The sequence below is a fragment of the Pundamilia nyererei genome, unplaced genomic scaffold, assembly GCF_000239375.1.
Source record: "Pundamilia nyererei isolate P.nyererei 1_Seehausen unplaced genomic scaffold, PunNye1.0 scaffold00377, whole genome shotgun sequence".
In the NCBI taxonomy this organism is placed as follows: Eukaryota; Metazoa; Chordata; class Actinopteri; order Cichliformes; family Cichlidae; genus Pundamilia; species Pundamilia nyererei.
Window position 1 is genome coordinate 315,430 of NW_005187778.1, and position 20,030 is coordinate 335,459.

The 20,030-nt window shown below is 41.0% G+C and overlaps 1 protein-coding gene across 3 annotated transcripts in view; it reads right to left on the reverse strand.

The window, feature by feature from the left end:
* Positions 1-27: 27 nt before the first annotated feature.
* The window catches only part of nat16 (N-acetyltransferase 16), a 40,044-nt gene continuing 20,041 nt past the window's right edge, over positions 28-20,030 (reverse strand). Inside the window, exons 2-6 of one of the 3 annotated variants that reach the window (XM_005752747.2) lie at positions 8,297-8,472; positions 3,150-3,375; positions 2,544-2,768; positions 2,091-2,434; positions 28-1,557 (exon numbers count right to left, since the gene is read on the reverse strand). In XM_005752747.2, coding sequence (XP_005752804.1) covers positions 1,329-1,557; positions 2,091-2,434; positions 2,544-2,768; positions 3,150-3,365 — 1,014 coding nt within the window. In that variant the 5' untranslated portion in view covers positions 3,366-3,375; positions 8,297-8,472 and the 3' untranslated portion in view covers positions 28-1,328. Of the gene's footprint in view, positions 1,558-2,090; positions 2,435-2,543; positions 2,769-3,149; positions 3,376-3,500; positions 3,530-8,296; positions 8,473-20,030 lie in introns of those variants that run through there. The other 2 variants (XM_005752748.1, XM_005752746.2) reach the window with 2 other exon arrangements.

The window sequence follows — 20,030 nt, forward strand, 5'->3', positions numbered from 1 at the left end:
CCTGGATGAGTGACGAAAATTTTCTCCCACTGAAAACGTCCAGATGAACAGAATCAACCTTTGGTAATGTCGACCTTCCTCACCTGCAAGATTTCGTTTTAAAATTACGGTAAATTTACAGTGAAACACTTTGAATTATGATTAACCTTCAAATATTATGTCTGCTTTCTTTTTCACTAAATAACAGTGAAGCAGGCCTCACCTGCCACAAAAGCATTTGTCAGTCAATTGTTCCATTCATTTTTGAACATCTGAAAGGTAGGGGGACTACGCCGTTTTATACTACACAGCTCATGCATCATTTTTGTAAAACCCCTTAAATTAAACCTGAAAGCTTGCACTTCAGTAACATATTGATTTGTGATTTCCACAGTGGTGCTGTTTAAAGGCAAAGCTGCAAAAATGTGCTGTCTTTGCCCCGAACATTCTGGAGGGCGCTGTTTTTGATCCCAAACGATTGATTCTCGTTATAATGTAGACACAACCTTCAAGGGTAGTTTTAATAAAGTGCCTTTAGAAATGTGCAGATTTGACAACCCAATTCAGCATTACACATATTTAGAATTTCCATATTTACACAGAGAACAGAATTGAAAATGAGCTGTTGCACTTTGTTTGCACAGTTTTACTTTACGACAGTGTGTGGGAAAAGTATCCTCACGTTCATCACTTTTTAATTTTTTTACATCTTTGTAGCTCAACTGCAATAGGGTCCGCGCAAGACTTATAGCAACGACAAAAACAGTTTGCTTTTTTTTCAGTGAAATTAAAGAACTTTTCTAACTTCTGATTGAATTCACGACCTCTCGTCAGGACCAATAATCCTCACGTGTATTCGCATCCTATGTGACTCTGTTGGACTCTATCAGATTTGATCATTCTTTGAAAATCATTTAAAAAAACAACAGGGTGTTTTAGTGCTTTTCCACAAGTCCATTTTAGATCCATGGAAAGAGGTATTTGTGTTATTTTGTTCCTTCTCTTGTTTTTGAGGAAACGACATGTTAAATACACCTCAGTAGCAAAATCAACGCGTCCAGTGTACCAGTTAATTATTATAAACTTTATAAATTCGGCATTAATCATAGACCTATTGTAGTTGATTACATGATGTAGATGATTTTAAGTTCCCATCATGTGTCTGTGTATTGTTAGTTCTTCAAGGTTTTGTTTTGTATCTAAAACTACATTTTGTTTACTTGATTTTCCTCCTCAGTACAGAGTGTTGTGTTTATTTGTATTTGTGTTACTTCCTTGTTGTTTAAACCCTTGTCTTCCTTCCTGTCATGCCTCGACAACTTCTCCTTATTTGCATCCACCTTCTACAACTAGATGAGATCACACTCCACCACACATTGCTCAGTATACTCTTTCACCAGCTCCACACTCAGGGTGTTGTGGCAGAATTCAGCCATGGCCTTCCAAAGCGGTGGGTCTAGGAACATCTGGCACATCACATGACCCTTCAAGGTGGCAGTATGGCGCTGCAGGTGGTACAAGAACTGCTGTCGAGCCAGGGCGAGGTCTTTACCAAACATGTCGATGTTCAGGTAATACCTGGTTAAAGAAAACGTCATGACTGTGTGAAAACAGTTTCCCATTCTTAGCAGTATGATTGTAAATGCAATGACCACATTATAGAAACAACACGTTCTCATCCCAAAACGTAACGTTCGACGCCATGTGCCAAATCGTCGATATGTTACGCAGTCAGAAACATGAGAACCATTTGGAATGAAACATGTAAATTTATTTTGCTTTCTCATCATTAATCGCTTTGGAAACACTATCTAATACAACTGAGACTGTGGTTAAGGTTAGGGATAAGGTTAGGGCTGCAATACACGGTGCATATCATAGGTGCAATGGGACGCCTCAGGACGTGACAAATCGTCAGTATGTTACGCGTTGGGAATAAGAACGGTCTCTATAGAAACTATCTGTACCGCGTAGAAAAAAGTGAATTTCTTGTGCTCCCTAGTGATACTATTAAAAGTTGCTATTATAGACAATGGTTCGTGTTACTGTCAGTACACTTGCTTCAGCAACATCCATTTAGTCCTATCAATAAATGAAGAAGGAACATTTACCAGTCATCTCCAATGGGGACCCTGAATGGGAAGGTACAGAGGCTGGCCACAGTAGGATTGGACACATCATCCACCATCCAGTCAATCTCCTTCTTTAGTAGGATTGCCATGTTACTGGGCAAAAGCTTGAATGGCTGCCAGTCTTGAATGATGGTTGCGTTAGGGAGGACCCCGTGCATCAGGTCACTGTTTAAGTACAGCTGCTGGATTGCTGTATGGTCCAGACGCACTGGAGGAGGACTGGAGCAAAAGCTGGACAAAGTGGATTCATTGTCTCCTTCTAGACCAAATTCAGAGAGATGCAGCTTGAGGTCTTCAGCTCTGAAGCGCATCAGCAGGATTCCCTGGAGAGAGAAAAGGCAGCACTGAAAGCATGCAAACAGCCCAAAAAGGCTCATGATGACTAAGAAGCCATTTAACGTCAGGACAGATCAAAGCATTTATTTACTCTACCTGCTTAGTTATGATGCGGTACTTTTCAAAGTCCTTTGGTCCAAGCTTATCATCACGGGTCAAGCGGCACACTTTGACCTCTGGATACCTAGATTTAACCAGCTCAGCACAAAAGCGTAGCAGAACACCTGCCACGCCCTTGCCCCTTTCCTGGGGGGCAACACGGAGACCTTCCACCAGCATGGTCTCCCCCTCATCGATGACACAGACAGACTCCAGAGCAATCTACCAAGCAATCAAACAAAGGAAGATAACAGACAAGAAATTACAAGCCATCACGCTGACATGGATACCTTTAATTACTTATTTATCTAAGGGGCCAACTCTGCTAGTTTGTGAGGAAGTCATATCTAGTTGCCGGGTGTTTTATTCAAGCTCATAGTAGCAAGTTTGGCGGTCCGTTAATAGGAGAGATAATTTACTTAATTATGTGCTCGAATCAACAAACAGCATTCAGATATATGTTTCGTTGTGTTTTATATGTATAGTGGATGTATATGTAGAATGCAACCTGCTGAGGTTTCAGGCTGGCTGGGTCATTTATCAGGGCGATGCTTTACAGCCATTTATCCAGTGAACCGAACTTTTACTACTGAGTGAACTTACCACTTTTCCATGTTTGCGTGCCAGTATAACTGTACGGTTGGTATCCTGCAGCCAGCTAGTGTATCTAGTAGGTAGATAGTCAAGGCCTCCATAGATGTCCTGGCTCATAGCCATGATTTCATCAAAGTCCTCCTCAGTTGCCACAGTAAACTGAAGGCCTGCCTGGGACAGGGCCTCTGGGAGCTGGGGCATATTCAGGCTGGTATCAATCTTCATCTTGGAACAACTGATAAGATAAAAATGGAAGAGATATTATTGTGGACTATATTAAATCATATTTTGTGCTTCAGAGCGGGATGTCATTCTCGCGTAATCAAAAATAATTAGCCACAGATAAGTAAATCATTTTACCATTTTCTGCAAGCAGAATATAACAGACCTCAAGGTGTATGGCTGGTGAACCAAGTTCACCGATTCCATCCTTAGCAAAGGGGACAAAACATTAAACACTTTAGTATTAACCACACCAAGAGACACACATTCATTATTCAAAGGCACTAACCAATAGGAAATCAAACATACATGAGAAGAAGAATTAGGAGCTGATTGCTTCTGCAAATTGGATTAGTGGAGAGGCCGTGCATGTAAAATAAGAGGTTCTATCTCGGACAGAGGCCAGAAGAGTCCTTGTTCATTAACCAAATTATTTAACAGCACATGTTTTCTTTCTCACAACACTGTGGGAAAGCCCCCAGTTTGGACCGGGTCTATCGTTGGTTCCATTCAAATACAATCAGTGCTCAAATGCTTTACGGATCACGTCTCTGATGTTAAGTAACACATTTTTCAATTCAATCCAATTTTACTTATATCGCAAAAGTTCACAAAAACAGCCACTATAGGTGCTTTATATTAGAGAGAGAACCCCAGAAATCAGCTGAGCAAGATTTTGGTGTTGATCGGGAGAAAGAACTCCAGTCGAAGAAAAGTTCAAGGAAGAGCCTGCATAGCATCAAATTATTGTAAAGAAACCAAAAAAGTGCAGATTTGGGGAAGAAAGGTTTTGGCCATTGCAGCACAAAATCCAAGATGAGCATGTCCTACTATGCATAGTAGAATGATTCAGCTTAAAGACAATAAAGCCTTTCTCTTCAAATTACAGCCCCACTTCAAAGACTGAAATATCCCTCTTTTACTACCAATGAAACATCAAGGAATGTGAAGAACAATAGCTGCACATCACTTTGAGAGGTGATCATGAATTGGGACGTTTGCCTTACATCAACCTGACATCAACCACCTCGGTAGACATACCATTGCATGTCAATTTGTGTAGCAGTGGGTGGCAAATACAAGACTGTGGCAACAGCAAACCACAAGGCCTCAAACACCGAACCACAAAGGAAAAAAGAGGGATTTTGCCGTATGTTCAGAAGACACAGATTGTGCAACCTCTGAAAGAACATGATTGGAGCAACTTGGTCAACAATCTGCCAGCGGTTGCCATGAAAGAAGTGTTAACGGGGTTTTAGAGTTTACTTTCAGCTGGAAAAGATGATTCACAGTACAATAACATACTCGCAGCAGAGTACAGCCAGAGGCATAGACTGCACATCAAACCACTAGCAACTACAGTGAAGAAAATGAAAAGATCGTTGCCACAGAGTTATGACCCCAACTACAGACACAGAAGTAGTGAAATCCTGTGGTTCTGAAAACTCAAGTCCAATTCAACCACAGTTGTGGCTGAATCACAGAAGGGCAAGCAGAGAAGATGGCTCATTTTTAATACTGTTTAATGTCGCATCATATTCTAAACATCATAAGTTTGTAGTGGCTGTCCTGTGTGGACCACATTACTACAACCTTTTCAAGCTTCATCTTATCTGCATCACACATGTTGGCCAAGCAAACTCGTCTGTTATGAATCTAAATGAGTGAAGATCATTTACTGGCTAATGCTCTCTGTGTTCCCATCTGAAGCATAGATCCTAACTGATCTCAGAGCAGTGAAAGCAGATTCAGCGGCAGCTTGCCAGGCATGCCATCATGTGCAAGCCACCAGGAAAAAAGCTGCTGGCCTCTCAGCTTGCACAGCTCCAGTCATTGTTAACAGGAGATGGACAAAACCGTCAAAACACAGAGAGCTGCAGTTTTCTATGAGATTGAAAGAAGCACAGTTTTCAGTGGCAACAACCAGCTGTGGCCACAACATGGCAGTAATGTTAACTGACAGGTTAATATTACTGCCAGCGCTGTCTGAGATGAAAGGAGATAGATCGCTTTACTTTGGTATGTTTTAATTTATGTCTATTTTTAAACATTAGACTTTTGTATGACAGAGTATTGGGGTCACATTAAGAAAAAAACATTATTGATCATTCTGAGAATAAAGTCAAAATGTGGAGATTATACAGTTGTTTCGACAGCTGCTGTACCCTGAGTTTGTGAAATTGTTCTTCAGAATCGGTTTTAGTAACAAGGAAGGACGTCGTTTCTCTTTTAGCACATAAACACAGGGTGCTGAACAGTATAAAGATGTTGAAAAGATGGTGGAGAAGCTACATGTGGTCAGAGAAACCACACAAACCTGGTCGAGTGGCTGATTTGCTTCACTGACTCATGTAAACAAGTCATTTTGTATAACGACTGTGACGGTCTGTGTTGAAACAACAACTGTAATCTGCATGTTTCAACTTTTTTCTCAAAATAGTATTTAAACTTTTTTTTTCAAAATATTGAATAAATTGAATAAATTTCGACTTTATTCTCAAAATGATCAATAACATGTTTTTTCTTAATGTGGCCCTAAAACTCTGTTGTACTTGTCTTGCAGTATCACAAATTCTGAAATGTACAGTTTACAAATGAAGAACAGTTGCAAACTTTGCATAACAACCCATTGTAGACTACAACTTTTCCACAGTAAGTTTTAACCTCAAGCTCAAAGTGACAAAATCACACACAAAGAAAAAGAAATGACATTTGATTCAATATCTACCATTACAAAAACAAATATTTATTGTTCAATGTGAATACATAAGAATGCCATAGGGGCACTAAGGAGAAGCAACAACCTGTCCACATACTTCAGCATCTGTCAAACACAAAGCTGCTGTTTTAAGCAATACATTTGTCTTCAGCCTCCACACACCTGCAGTACATAATTCTGTACTACTAGAATTGCTCACATTGAACACTTGTAATTATAAAATGTCAAAATGGCCCAAGAGAATCAGATAACCTTTGATGAAAATTTAAAGAAAAGTAAAATATATGGATGAAATGTATAAAGACGTAACTCTGAGAGAATCCTGGAAAGTAGAGGAAAGCTTAATTTGTACGCTAACAATAAACAGTGCCTGTAGTAAAACGTTGCACCGTCATTAGGTCGTATTTCTGTGTAACAACTGGATGTTTGTTTGTGGATTGATGTTCTAGATTTGAACCCCTCAGAACTTTGTGTTCTCTGGTTTCTTCCATTAATCCAAACACATTCATGTTGTTGGTGATATTTTTAATTAAGGTTGATGCAAAATAATTATGTCTTTAATGGAAGGCAGACTAGAGAGACTGAGACTAGTAAAGCATGATATATTTATTGTTTTCGTTATTGTGGCTGAACTGGGTTATTCTAAGTCTGTTTGTCTGGGTTTGTGATGTGCTGAAGCACTGGAGCGTGGACAGTTCATTGGGGAAGTGCAGGCTAACACAGAAATGCTAAACTTGTTCCTACAATCTATTAATCGGCCATGTGAGCTGCAAGGGCATTTGCAGTGAAAACACTGTCTGGTCACAACAGATTGAAATGTACACATTGGGGACGCTGGTATTTTTCCACCATGCCTTTGAAGCTGTGAGATGAGCTGCCATGCTTGGCTGAGTATCCTGGTCCTACCAGTGAGAGGAATGCTATTTTATTTTTGCCTTTCTGTCTCTCAAACACTTCTCTCGTGTTCCTAATGGTTCTCTCTCAATGGCTGGCAGTGTTCTCCAGACAAAATGGAATTGGGCAACACTGACTGACCATCTAACGTGCAACTATCAGTGCGGACCTACGTCTAGTTTTTGTCCGAGCTGCCCAAAGGAGCTTTAGAACTGGTGGCATGAAAACACAGCGGGAAAAAATGCAACCAAAAGATTCACAAAAACAAGGACCAGACCATGATGTGACTTTATTGGTGAGTCATGAAGAACACGCATTATTCAGTAATTTCAGTTCAGAAAAAAAAGCCTGCTGTTGGAAATGTAGGCAGTGTGCCTTTCACTCACAGAGCAGCAGTAGTGGTTATAATAAACATACACAGCATTTTAACCAAGGTGACAATAAGTTGAAAAGACTGTTCCTGGTATTAAATTTCTTACACTGGTCATCTTTGGTGTGAACCACAGTGTGAACAAACTTTATGCTTTTATGCATCAGTAATGCTTAACAGTGAAGTGTGTACAGCTGCAGCTGTACTGAGGTTTACCCACTGTTGGGAGTCTCTATGTGTTATTCACTCAATACACGATTTTAAAGCATGTATAGGCTGTCACAAAAACTGTGGCAAAAACTGGAAAATGCTGGAAGCTGAAATGCCACCGAAGCACATCCCCCTCCATAAAGGCAAGGACAGCAATAGCTATCATTCAGTTTTATTAGTGCTGTCAGCGCTAAGCTTGTTAAAATGCCGTTAACGCCATAACCACAAATCTCCGTTAGCGAGTTACCATGGCATCAACGCGTTAGCGCGGTTAGCTCGTTGTACATTTCACAAATGAAGAACAGTTTCAAACTGCGGTTATGGTGTTAAAGTCATTTTAACGAGATTAACGCTGACAGCGCACATTTTTATACATTTTCTATGTGTGAACATATTCAGCTCTTTACAAGCAGAGAACGAGCCATGTGCTCAGCACACGTTGTTGTTGTTATATGTTGTAAACATGCAGCCTCCTCATTGCACTCAACTGAAAAAGTACACTGACATTCTTTAACAACCTATGAAAAAAGTTAGCTCACATGGTCAGTACACTCTGGTGAAGTCACATGTCACATACATTCATAATGAACATACCATCTTTTTTCTCTGCTAAGAAGCAAGAAAATATATTTGGAATGTTTCCAGCTTTCTTTTTTGTGTTTTGCACCAGTTAAACACAGAATTGTTTGGGCCATCACACTGAAAAGAACCCCAAATAGTACAAAACTCAAAGGAACACACCATGGATTCAGTTGGTTGGTCAAGTGATGACAACATGGACACCAAAATGATTCATGTCTCCAGGGTGCATCTGTGGCTCCAGTGCTTCATGCCAGTAGCCTCCATGTTGATGCAAAGACATTAGCATATCACTCTGTTGCATGATAGCAGGATCCATTTCTCCCACGCAGCCCCGCCTATACATGAAACACACCATTGACACAAAGGCACCAGAAAATCATTAGTTTGTAAATCTGTCAATAATCATTCTGTGCTTGTTGTGATGACATTAAGACAACTGTGTCCTGCACTCAAACTATGTCACCTACGCTGGCTGGTTCTGTGTAGGATTAATAACAATTCAAGTAAATGTATAAAGTAACTGCACATTTCTGTCATAGCCACAGCTAAACTGATGTTGTTGTGTAACTGTGGAGAGCCTCGTAATCTGGTCTAGTTGTAATTTGTAAAGATTACAGAGATTAATGTATTTTAATAAAAGTTATTAACAAAGGCAGTTGCATATTGACCCTGACGTTCCTGTCCCTCAACAGACAAATGACTAGTGCTCTCATTTTTGTGGTTGTGGGGTGACTATATAAAGAAAAACATTCCAACAGCACAGCCAGTGACTGAGCAGTCTCAAAGATCAATAGTGATTTCTATCGTAAAACTATGAGAAGTGATGACCTGAAACTTCACCTTCACAAATTATGTTAAATGAAGTTTAATAAAGTAAATAAAGATGAAATGATCGAAAAGCTTTTTAAATACTAAAGTGGCCAAAACTGAATTCCAAAATGCATCTAGGAGCCTCCTGGGGGCAGCTGTGCAGTTTTTTAGGATAAATGAATTGCAGTGCAATAAAGATGGATCCATACTTGGGATTATGGAAACTGTTAGATTTTGTTTTTTTGTTTTTTTGGAGATGAAAGAGTCTTTGTAAAAGCCTCAGCATTTTTCACTAACTATTAATTATGTTTGTGTATTGAAGGCATGAAAACTTTTGCTTTTTCTTACGGTGAGCTGTTTGAAAGTGTTTGGATATTTAGTAGAATTCCTGGTAATGAAGAGAAGTCTGATGAACCCACTAAGTAGGTGATAAGTTGGTGAGGTAGAAGTAGACGGAAAATCCCCTCTGCTATATTTAAGAGCATACCTTGCACACACACATATGTGTTTGTATGTGTGTGTTTCTTTAGAATTCTCACTGAAGGCATCAAAACTACGAATGAACACATGTGGAATTATGTAGTAAACAAAAAAGTGTGAAATAACTCGTGTTTTATATCTTAGATTATATCTTAGTAATATCCACCCTTTGCTTTGAGTCCTGCTTTGCTCACTCTTGGCGTTCTCTCCATGAGCTTCATGAGGTCGTCTCCTGAAACGGTTTCCAACAGTCTTGAAGGAGTTCCCAGAGATGCTGAGCACTTGTTGGTCCTTTGCCTTCACTCTGAGCTCCATCTCAACCCAAACCATCCACACTGGGTTTAGGTCAGGTGACTGTGGAGGCCAGGACCCATCAGACCAAAGCACAGATGTCCTCTGGTCTAATGTCCACTCCTTGTGTTTCTCAGCAGCTGTTACCATAAAGGCCTGATTCACACAGTCTCCTCTGAACATGTAGAGATGTGTCTGCTACTGGAGCTCTGTGTGGCATCTATCTGGGCTCTGATCTGAGCTGCTGTTAACTTGTGATTTCTGAGGCTGGTGACTCGGATGAATGTGTCCTCAGCAGCAGAGGGGACTCCTGCTCTTCCTTTCCTGGGGCGTCCTCATGTGAGACAGTCTCATCGTGGTCTTGATGGTTTTGGTGACAGCACTTGGGGACACATTCAAAGTTTTAGCAGTTTTACAGCCTGACTGACCTTCAGTTCTAAAAGTAATGATGGGCTGTTGTTTCTCTCAGCTGATTGGTTCTTGCCATAATATGAATTCTAACAGTTGTCAAATATGGCTGTCAGCTGTGCACCAACCTGACTGCTGCACAACTGATGGTCCCAACCTCATTAAGAAGGCAAGAAATTCAACAAATGAGCCCTGACAGGCTCACCTGTGAGGGGAAACATGTCAGGTGACCACAGCATGAAGCTCACTGAGAGAAGGCCGAGGGTTTGCAGCGCTGCCAACAAAGCAAAGGGTGGAACCTAAAATATAAAACATATTTATCACTTTTGTCTTTACTACATAATCCCATATATCTTGCTTCATATAGGTGACGTCTTCAGTTTGTATCTACATATGGCAAATGGGGGTGTGTGATCTCTGGCCCTGTTGCTGCTGTTGCACAGAGGATCACCTGGCCACGGCGGACAACTAACCCACTTCTGTCCTCTCTGCCTTCCCAGGGTCCAGAAACAGCCGGCACTGTTCTTGAGCAACAGAGCGCATCACAGATGCCGGGGGAGGAGTGCTAGAAGTGTGGGCTGCCAGGACACCTGAGGCCTGACTGTCCGCTGATGGAAGTGGGATAGGTGTTCCCCATTGCCGGGGCTCCGGCACCCTCCCCCGGTCTCAGACGGACTACCGCATTCTGGTAAGGTGTCAAGTGGGTATAGACCAGGCTTTGGTAGACACAGGCTGCACGCAGACTCTGGTCAACCAAACCCTGGTTCGCCCGGGAGTATTGTTAGAGGCTGAGTGGGTGGAGGTTAGATGTGTGCATGGGGACGTCCACAAATATCTCATGGTGCCGCTGCTGATTAAATTTAAGGGCAGAATGCAGTTATATCCATCCCTGAATTTGGGAACCTTTTGGGGCTGTGGGTCAATGATTCACCCCCACGGGAGATTTCCCACTGGAGCAGTCATGTGACCAGTGTTGGTCAAGTTACTTGAAAATAGTAATTAGTTACTCATTACTTTTCCAAGAAAGTAATCCTATAATCCCATTCTTCATATTCCAGCATATAAAATAAAATGGATGTCCCATTTGAGCGCATTGGAATGGACCTCATTGGGCCATTTCACCAGAGTGTATATGGCTGTCGCTTTGTACTAGTTCTGGTGGATTATGCAATCCAATACCCAGAAGCAGTGCCGCTGTGCACCTTTTCTGCAAAGAGAGTGGTGCAGGCGCTGTTTCAGGTATCCCAAAAAAGATACTGACAGACCAGCTCACGTTCATGTCTTGCACACTAAAAGAGCTGGACGAATGATTGGGTGTTAAATCAGCGTCTACCATCATTAGACTGATGGGCTGATGAAGCGGCTGAATAAGACTTGAATAAGACCCTGATTCAGATGTTCGGATGTTGCTGTATTGCAACTGAGTTTTGCAGATGTGATCTCCGCCTTTACGATGCTCATAGAGCACCATTTTGAAACGCAGCCTGGCGTCACTGGGAGTTCCCAACCCTTCAGGTTGCCTGAACATAAGCAACATTTCAGCCAATTCAGAAAGAATTGGCTGAAATGCTGAAAATGGGAGTGATAGAAGAGTCACACAGCACTTAGTGTAGCCCCATAGTTCTGGTATGAAGAAAGAGGCGTCTATACAGTTCTGTGTCACTACCACAGGGTGAAAAAAGTGTCACGGTTTGATGCCTACCCCACGCCCTGGGTCGATGAGCTCCTGGACCGATTAGGTAATGCTTGATTTTTCACAACACTTGATTTAACCAACCAGAGTCGAAGGAAAACACTGTCTTCTCCACTCCGTACAGTTTGTTCCAATTTGTCACACTTGTGTTCGGCTTGTTCAGAGCCCCGGCCACTTTCCAGTGCCTCATGGAGCTAGAGGGTCTCAATGCCCGGTGGTATCTAGTTGTAAAGCCAGACACCCCCGGGTTCGGCTCGATGCAGCTCTGACGTCAGTCGGGCAGTGTGGGGGTGTTCTCTGGGTCTGCTGCAGTGGTGCACTGGGCTGCAGTGCCAAGGAGGCTGAGGACCAGGTAGAGGGGATTCAATTAATTAATGCTCCTCTTTTTGTAGTGACACTGAGGACCACTGTGTGTGTGCAGAGGCAGAGCACTCAAGGTGCTGACCAGAGATATGGTCAGAAGTTTTCATGCAGTTATCATTGGCATGAATATCGTAGCATTACATCTGTTAATTATTTATTTGAACTGTTCTTTTTTTTGGATGGAATGGTACAGCGTGCATCTTTAATGAGTTAGTTTACATACAGTTTCATATAAACACCTAATATTTGGTTAAATGTCCCTTAGTTCAACCAGATTTTTTCGTAGTCATCAAGAAGCTTCTGGCATAATTCTGGATGGATATTTGATGACTCTTCATGGGAGAATTGGAGGAGTTTGTTTCAGTTTATTTCAGTGGACTTGCTCATGTAGTTTGTTGATTGGTTTCCTAGCACTGGTTTGGCTTTTAAGAATGGTCCACAAGTTTTCACCAACGCTGAGCTCAGGGCTTTCCAGGTATTCCATAAGCCCAATGTTAGTCTGTTTTATCCATTCATTGTCCTGTTGGAACTCCCAGCTGTGTCCGAGTTCCCACCAGCTAGCTGTTGATTAATGCTGATGCTCCCTCCCTTTCGTGCTGCAGATCGATCCCTCGAGCACCTGGGCTATGGGACATTTTCTCCCAGCAGGTGAGGGGGGTTTCACCCAGAAACTGTCATAATGGGAAACACAGTACAGTCACAGACAATCCAGTGGGTAGTTGACTTCCTTTGCTATTAACTCCTCGGATGCTCACTCATCATGCCCACACTGGCGATGGGGTTTGTGGCAAGGTGTGGTGGTGCAGGTGGTTCCAAGGCATTGCCAGAGGAGACTGGTTGACACAGCTGGTAAAAACTGGCAGCTTCAAATTTTAATCAATCAAGAATGTGTCGATGTCTTTTGGAGCAGGATCTTCTTCCTTGGTTGGTACCCTCTCAGTCTCTGGGAATCTAAAACCTGCTTCCCTACACAATGACACTGGTGGTCCAGCAGCTTCCAGTTAATAGCAGTGTTGAGCCCTGTTTTTTTCCTGGATTGTTCCGAACCATCCAAACATTTCTTCACATCTTATGGTGGCAGTCTGGGTCTTCATCCAGACCCAGCAAAGTGGTGACACACCTGAATAACTACTACAGTTTTTTATTTTAATTTTGGAATTATGGTCTTGGAATCTCCAGTTGTTTAGAAATGGCTCCATGAGGTCTTCTTAGCTTGTGTACATCTACAATCGTGCTTCTTACATCTTTACTGAATTATTTGGAGTTTCCCTTTGATCTGAGTATTAGTCAACCAGTAAGTACTGTCAAAAATCCTTCTTTATGTTGGCAAAGAGAAGCAGTAGTTAATCTACCAGTAGTGGTTAATCACAATCACTAATGAGAAGTTAACTGGCCTTGTCTAGTTCAAAGAAAGTTGCAGCACGGTGGCACGGTGGTTAGCACTGTTGCTTCACAGCACTGTTGCCCTGGACAGGGCCTTTCTGTGTGGAGTTTGCGTGTTCTCCATGTTGTTTGCATGTTCTCCCCATGTTTGTGTGGGTTCTCTCCGGGTATTCCAGCTTCCTCCCACAGTCCAAAGACAAGCAGTTAGTGGAGTTGGGGTAACTGGTAATTCTAAAAAACCCTGTCCAAGGTGCACCTGGACAGGGTTTTTTCTCTCGCCCTATAGTAGCTGGGATAGGCTCGAGCCCCCCCTGCCATCCTGACAAGGATAAGCGAAAGAGAATGGTTGGACAGAAAGACATCGTAAAACCTTTAGCACCATTTCTTCAGTGTTGAGTAATATATATATGTACTAAATAAATTCTAACTTTTGCCCCAATTAATTTTTTAAAATAATTTTTAATTTAGCTTTTAAAGGTGTATGCTATAATCATTCCAGCGAGGAAATATATGTTCAAAGAAATCATTAAAAGCACAACTACTATGAAATTCATGCCCATCATAATTGTATGTAAAATTCACAACTGTATATAATGCACAAATTAAGTACACTGAAACATATCAGTCTGTTGACATACCAATATATGGACAAATTGTAATTAACCAGAATGTGCTGAGTGTCTTTTTTTAAATATAGTTCTCTTGATTAAACAAGTACTCCTGTACACTGCCTGTGACTTTGTTCATGTTAACCACACAGGGGTTGAACTTAAACAACTGTAACAAGAAAAAAAGTTTACTCCAATCCTAAAAAAATGTCTTTTTAATTTGGAAATTTCCTCAAATAACTACCTATATGAACATAATATCAAAACCAAATTGCAGTTCTTACACTTACCCAATAAATTATTCTTTTGAAAAAGATTGCATCTGATGAATTTAAGCTATTTGTTCCAAAAACTTTGGAGAGTTTAGAATCATGCGGGCTCTGTAGGCTTGACTGGGGAGTAAACAAGCCCCAAATTTGCAAAGCGTATTTAAATATTCAGCAACCTCATGCAAAAGGATCAGGAAAACAGTTTGATATGAGCACATGCAAAAACTCTGAGCATTCTTCGTCCTTCAGTCTGCTCAGATATGTCTGTGTGTGTTCCATGTCACACGCATCGCTGAAGCACTCTTTCCATGCAGTGGTTTGGAGTTACACAAACTAGCCACAATATTAAAACCACTGAGAGGTAAAGTAAAAAATAATTGAACATCTCACCGTAATGTTGTTATGTTCTGCTAAAAAACCTTGGTTTCTGGCAGTGTTGTGGATGTGACTTTGACATGTACAATGCACCTTAAGACTATTGCAGATCAAACACACCTCCACATAGCAACAGTGCCCCCTGATGGCAGCTGTCTCATTCAGCTTATTCACGATGCACCTCCGCTGGAAGAAAATGCAACAAAGATTCCCCAGATCCTGATCTAATCAAGGATCTGCAGGCTACAGCAGAAGACGTTCCAGACACAACAAACACCCCCAACATCTGTTGCACCCATGCTCTGACTGCTTTGACAACACAAGCAGGTCTGTGCAATTTTAAGCAGGTGGTTTTAATGTTGTGGCTGGTGATCATTATTAAAAGTGATTAGGCTCTAATACACTTCGTTTAGCAAACTTAATTTGTTTGCTGATGTGACAAAAGTTAGGGCTTCACCTCCAGCTGGGTAACTTGTTTTAATGTTTATGTGGAAGTATATCACTGATGGTCAGTGGTAAGAACAAATAGACACATCTTTTGCTCTTTCTTCCTCACCCAACTGGTTCAGGCAGATGGCCCCGCCCCTCCCTGAGCCTGGCTCTGCCGGAGGTTTCTTCCTGTTGAAAGAGAGTTTTTCCTTCCCACTGTTGCCAAGTGTTTGCTCATAGGGGTCATGTGATTCTTAAAATTTGTCCATATTATTGTAGGGTCTACCTTACAATATATAATATACCTTGAGGCGACTTTTATTGTGATTTTTTTTTTTTATAAATAAAACAGAATTGAAAAGAAACCTCAAAAATGTTCAAATAAATGTAATTTATTGTTTAAAATGCTGGTGGACTACAGTAGTTCCTTACACTATCACAGGGCCATCCCATATGGAAAAGATATATATAAATCTTATCAAGTTTGTATCTGTCTTGTGTGAAACTTGTATGAAAAGCATATACGAGTGAAAACAGAATAAGATCCCTTGAAAAATTATATAATGAAACTTGTATGTTTTGGATACTTACTAAAACTATGTATGAAAGTAATGAGAAAGTGGCCGCTTTCATGAGTAAATCACATAAGTTTTTACTATTTCTTTTCCATATGGGATAGCTTGGCGCCTGTTAGCAGAAAGAGGGCAAATTACAATAGTTGACTCATATTTATTCCTTTAAAACCAGAGTAAATGACTCTGAGGGCTCCTGGCTATGAATGAAATGGTGAATGAATGTTATGTATGCTTTTTGAATTGCTTAAATAAATGTGAGAAAAGTATAAAAGACTCCAAAACATTTTGTGTTTAAAAGGTTTTTTTTTAATTGATTTTGGTAACAGAAAATAGAACAGCAGCTTTTATTATGTGTAAGGTTTTAGGGGCTCATTAACAATGCATCCGTGCTGTCTCTGTCATCTGGATCCATGCTTGAATGGAAAAGCAGTTGCCCCTGTTTTTTTCTGGAAATATAGAAACACATATTATGCTACAAATTTTGACTTTTGTGATCAAGTAGTTACCACATATAAAAGTAAAACATGCACTTTACTGAATGTTCCCTTACCTGGGCAAGGACTGCAGAAGCCTTTAACCAGCATCAGAGAAAACACCATTCCTCTAAGCTTTCACTGAATCCATCTAGCATGTGCGATTATTGGTTTAAGCCCACTACCTGTACAACAAAGCACTGGTTATGAATAATGGGATATTTAAGACGGCATCGATAATTCAGAAAAGGTTTTCTTGGGCTCTACAACCTGATTCGTTTAGATGAAACATCACTTATTTTTCTGAGTTACAAAACACAACAGTAAAGAATATTTTTCTACTTCTTGTTTCTGTGCTTCATAACTTCACTTTTATTAAATGATTTGTTCAAGTGCTGATAAATTGACAATTGGTGTTCTAGTGTTAAGTAATTTAATTAGAATATGTAGGGTTTTACTTTTTTTTATTTTTATCTCTCATAAAACAGAAAAAATAGAATTGAATAGATTAACTTTATTATCCACATCAGTGGAAAATTGTCTTCAGTTCATGAAGCCATAAACAAATCAAGCAAATAACTTCACATCAACCTGCATTCACACTTCCACACAAGCACACATACAACACATACAACAACAATAAAAACACATCACAGCATCTCATTATTCAGTATACCGATTGCTCTTTGCACAACTGACCCCTATAAGGTCATCCTGTGGGCGCTAATTCAAAGTCAGAATAAAGAGGGTGTTCACAGTCAGCAACAATAGACCGAGCTTCCCTGAAAACAGCCTTATGATGCAGCTTATCCAGCGAAGTTTGTTGTCCGCCAGTAATTTTTCCAGCAGCTCTGACAATCCTGTTTAGTTCTTACTTGCCACAGTTAGGTTACCATACCAGACTGAAATACTGAACATAAGGATGCTTCTGATCTAGCTCACTTAAAATCTTTCCAGCACGTTGTGGTTCCAAAGCCTCCTGATAAGAAAGAATCTCTGATTAGCTTTCTTGTAATAAACTGTGTCAGAGACCAGTTAATGTGATCACCACGTGCCAAAAATAAGAGGATCATCATGGCAAGAACACCGAATAATCTTCACACAATTAAACCTGCATAATAAAACATAAGACCTGCTATGGTGAACACTGCGTCAGCAGCATATAGCCACACCCCCTCCCCTTACATGTCCCATTGTGAATGCAAAACTCTCCAAAACTGCAGCTCCTGTGGGATGTTCCTGGTTTGCAATCCAAAGTAGTCCAAAGAAGGGCAGTGATGAACTATTAAAAGTGTCGTGGGTGCATACGCCTCAATTATTCACGTGGGGAACAAAGGCTGGCCTGCGTCGCCCATTTCAACAGATGTGCTACTGTGGTTCAAATTCCCCCAAAATGTAATGCTGCTTCTGACAGAAAGCACAGTAACCCCGGGACATGTTGGAGAGATTACATCTCAGGAGTAGGTGGTGAGAGGCAGGTCTGAGCTTCTCTGCTGCTGCACTCGTGACCTGACTTGGCTGCATGACTTTTTGTTTTGCTATTTTAAATTTTAACTTTTATTGAAGTGGTTATGGATTTTCAAACAGCGGCATCCTTCATAATGCACAGCAGAATGTACTACACTGTTTATTTACAATTTTTGAGCATATTGTCACATTTTACTAACACGTGAACATCTTTTGCAGTAACATGCTTTCAAATTATATTTAGCACGATGCGAGGTGCCACGCGATTAATTGGAAAGATTCATTTTTGAAGAATGTGATGAATGGGATAAAATGCCTTTGTTATTAATTTTAGACATTTTCCATTTAATTGTTCTTAAATGTAACAGAATATCTGAGTGTTTCTTAGCTTCAGATTAGTCAGTTAGTCTAATTGTTTTTCTCAATAAGTCGGCTAAGAAATTAGTCCATAGTCAGTAGTACTGAGCGCTGCACTGAGGTCTAGCAGGACAAGCACAGAGGTGAGTCCACTGTCAGAGGTCAACATCATTTGTAACCTTCTCTAAAGCTGTTTCTGTGCTGTGATGGGTTTTACGGAGGCTTTTTTTATAGGGCAACAAACTATTTTTCTGGGCTAAATGATCCACCCTTCCACCCATTTTCTTCCTCTTATCCAGCACTGGGTCACACGGGTAAGCAGGCTAAGCAGAGGAGCCCAGACCTCCCTCTCCCTGGCTACTTATTGTAAATTGTCTGATTCTTATACAGCGCTTTTCTACTCAAAGCTTTGTATACAACATGACTCATTTACCCAATCACACCCATTCCCACAAGCACTTTCTCTGTACGTAGTGCTTTCTAACTACATTCACACACATTCATAAAATGCGCCAAAACACATTCTGAAGACTACCGGTAATGGAGAAGTGCATGAAGGATATGATTTGAAAGAGGTGCTAGTTTTTTTTCTCAAATTGATTGTGTTCTCTAAAACCCTGGAAGATCATGAAGCAAGATTGTTGGAGGTCCTCACTCATTTCAGAGAGTTCAGATTAAAGTTATCACCTGAAAAGTGTGTGTTTCTCCAGACCTCAGTGCGGTACCAGGGGCACGTAGTGTCCCAAAATGGAGCTGACACATCCAGAGAAAATCTCTGCCCTTTGTTCTTGGAAAGTCCTTCGAGATCTCAGAGAATTGTGATCTTTTCTTGGATTTGCTGGATATTATCGAAGGTCTCTAAAAGACTATTCCATGAAGTCCCTCAATGATCTGATTCATGGTTATCCTCAATCTACCAAAAGGTTTAGATCAAGAGACAGCCAAGACCAATATCACCCTCCCAAAGGGCTTTTTGGGATCCGCTGGACATTAGCTTGCCAGCAGGCATTTTAGTTGCCAGAATGGCCCATGATGCAGAGAGGAAAATAGAGACCTGTGGTAGATGCGTGCGCAGAAAGGCGTTCCCTGACAAAGCCACACCGTTAGGCAACATCAGTACTACAAGGCCACTTGAACTCTCTGTATGGATTTCATCTCAAACCAGACGAAAGTGGAACCAAAGACATCCTTTTAATTGCTGATCACTTTACTAAGTATGCAATTGCCATAGCAACGTACAATCAAAAACCCAGCACATACAATTCCACCAAGACTGAAATAACTGGGTTTGCAAACTTATCTTTGGTTGTTACCTCCACTCCACTCCTGAGACTGCATCAGGACTACGCCCCTGAGGCTATCTATCCACAGAGAGTAGTGACAAGCCTGTGAGGCAGACACAAGGACTTAAGCCAGCAACATGTCTCAGACTCTGATCAATAATATCCAGACCAAATCTCACAGACTGACCAGTCATGTAACTTCCCTGTTGACAGTCCAGATTTAGTAACTCTTCCAGTATCTGACATCGTCGTGACACAGAAATCGTCATTGCAGACCAAAATCCACCAGCAGAGCTGCAGACTGAAAGAGTTGCATTTTAAAGTTTCAGATGTGTCCTTGATCCAACACAGCTGATTTAAATGGTTAAATGACCTCCTCAAGATTTCTTGAAGTTCTCCAGAGGCCTGATATCGAACTAATCGTGTGATTCAGGTGGGTTGACCCAGGATGAGATCTAAAACCTGCAGCCGGCCCTTGAGGCCTGGAGTTTGAGTTCAACTAGGGATTGAGAACAGCCGAAACGCGTTCAGTATGAGAAACCTGGGCACTCACTAATAGCTGTGGTATATCAATCAATCAATCAAAGCTTTATTCGTCTTTGATTGATTGATCAATCAATCAAACCCCC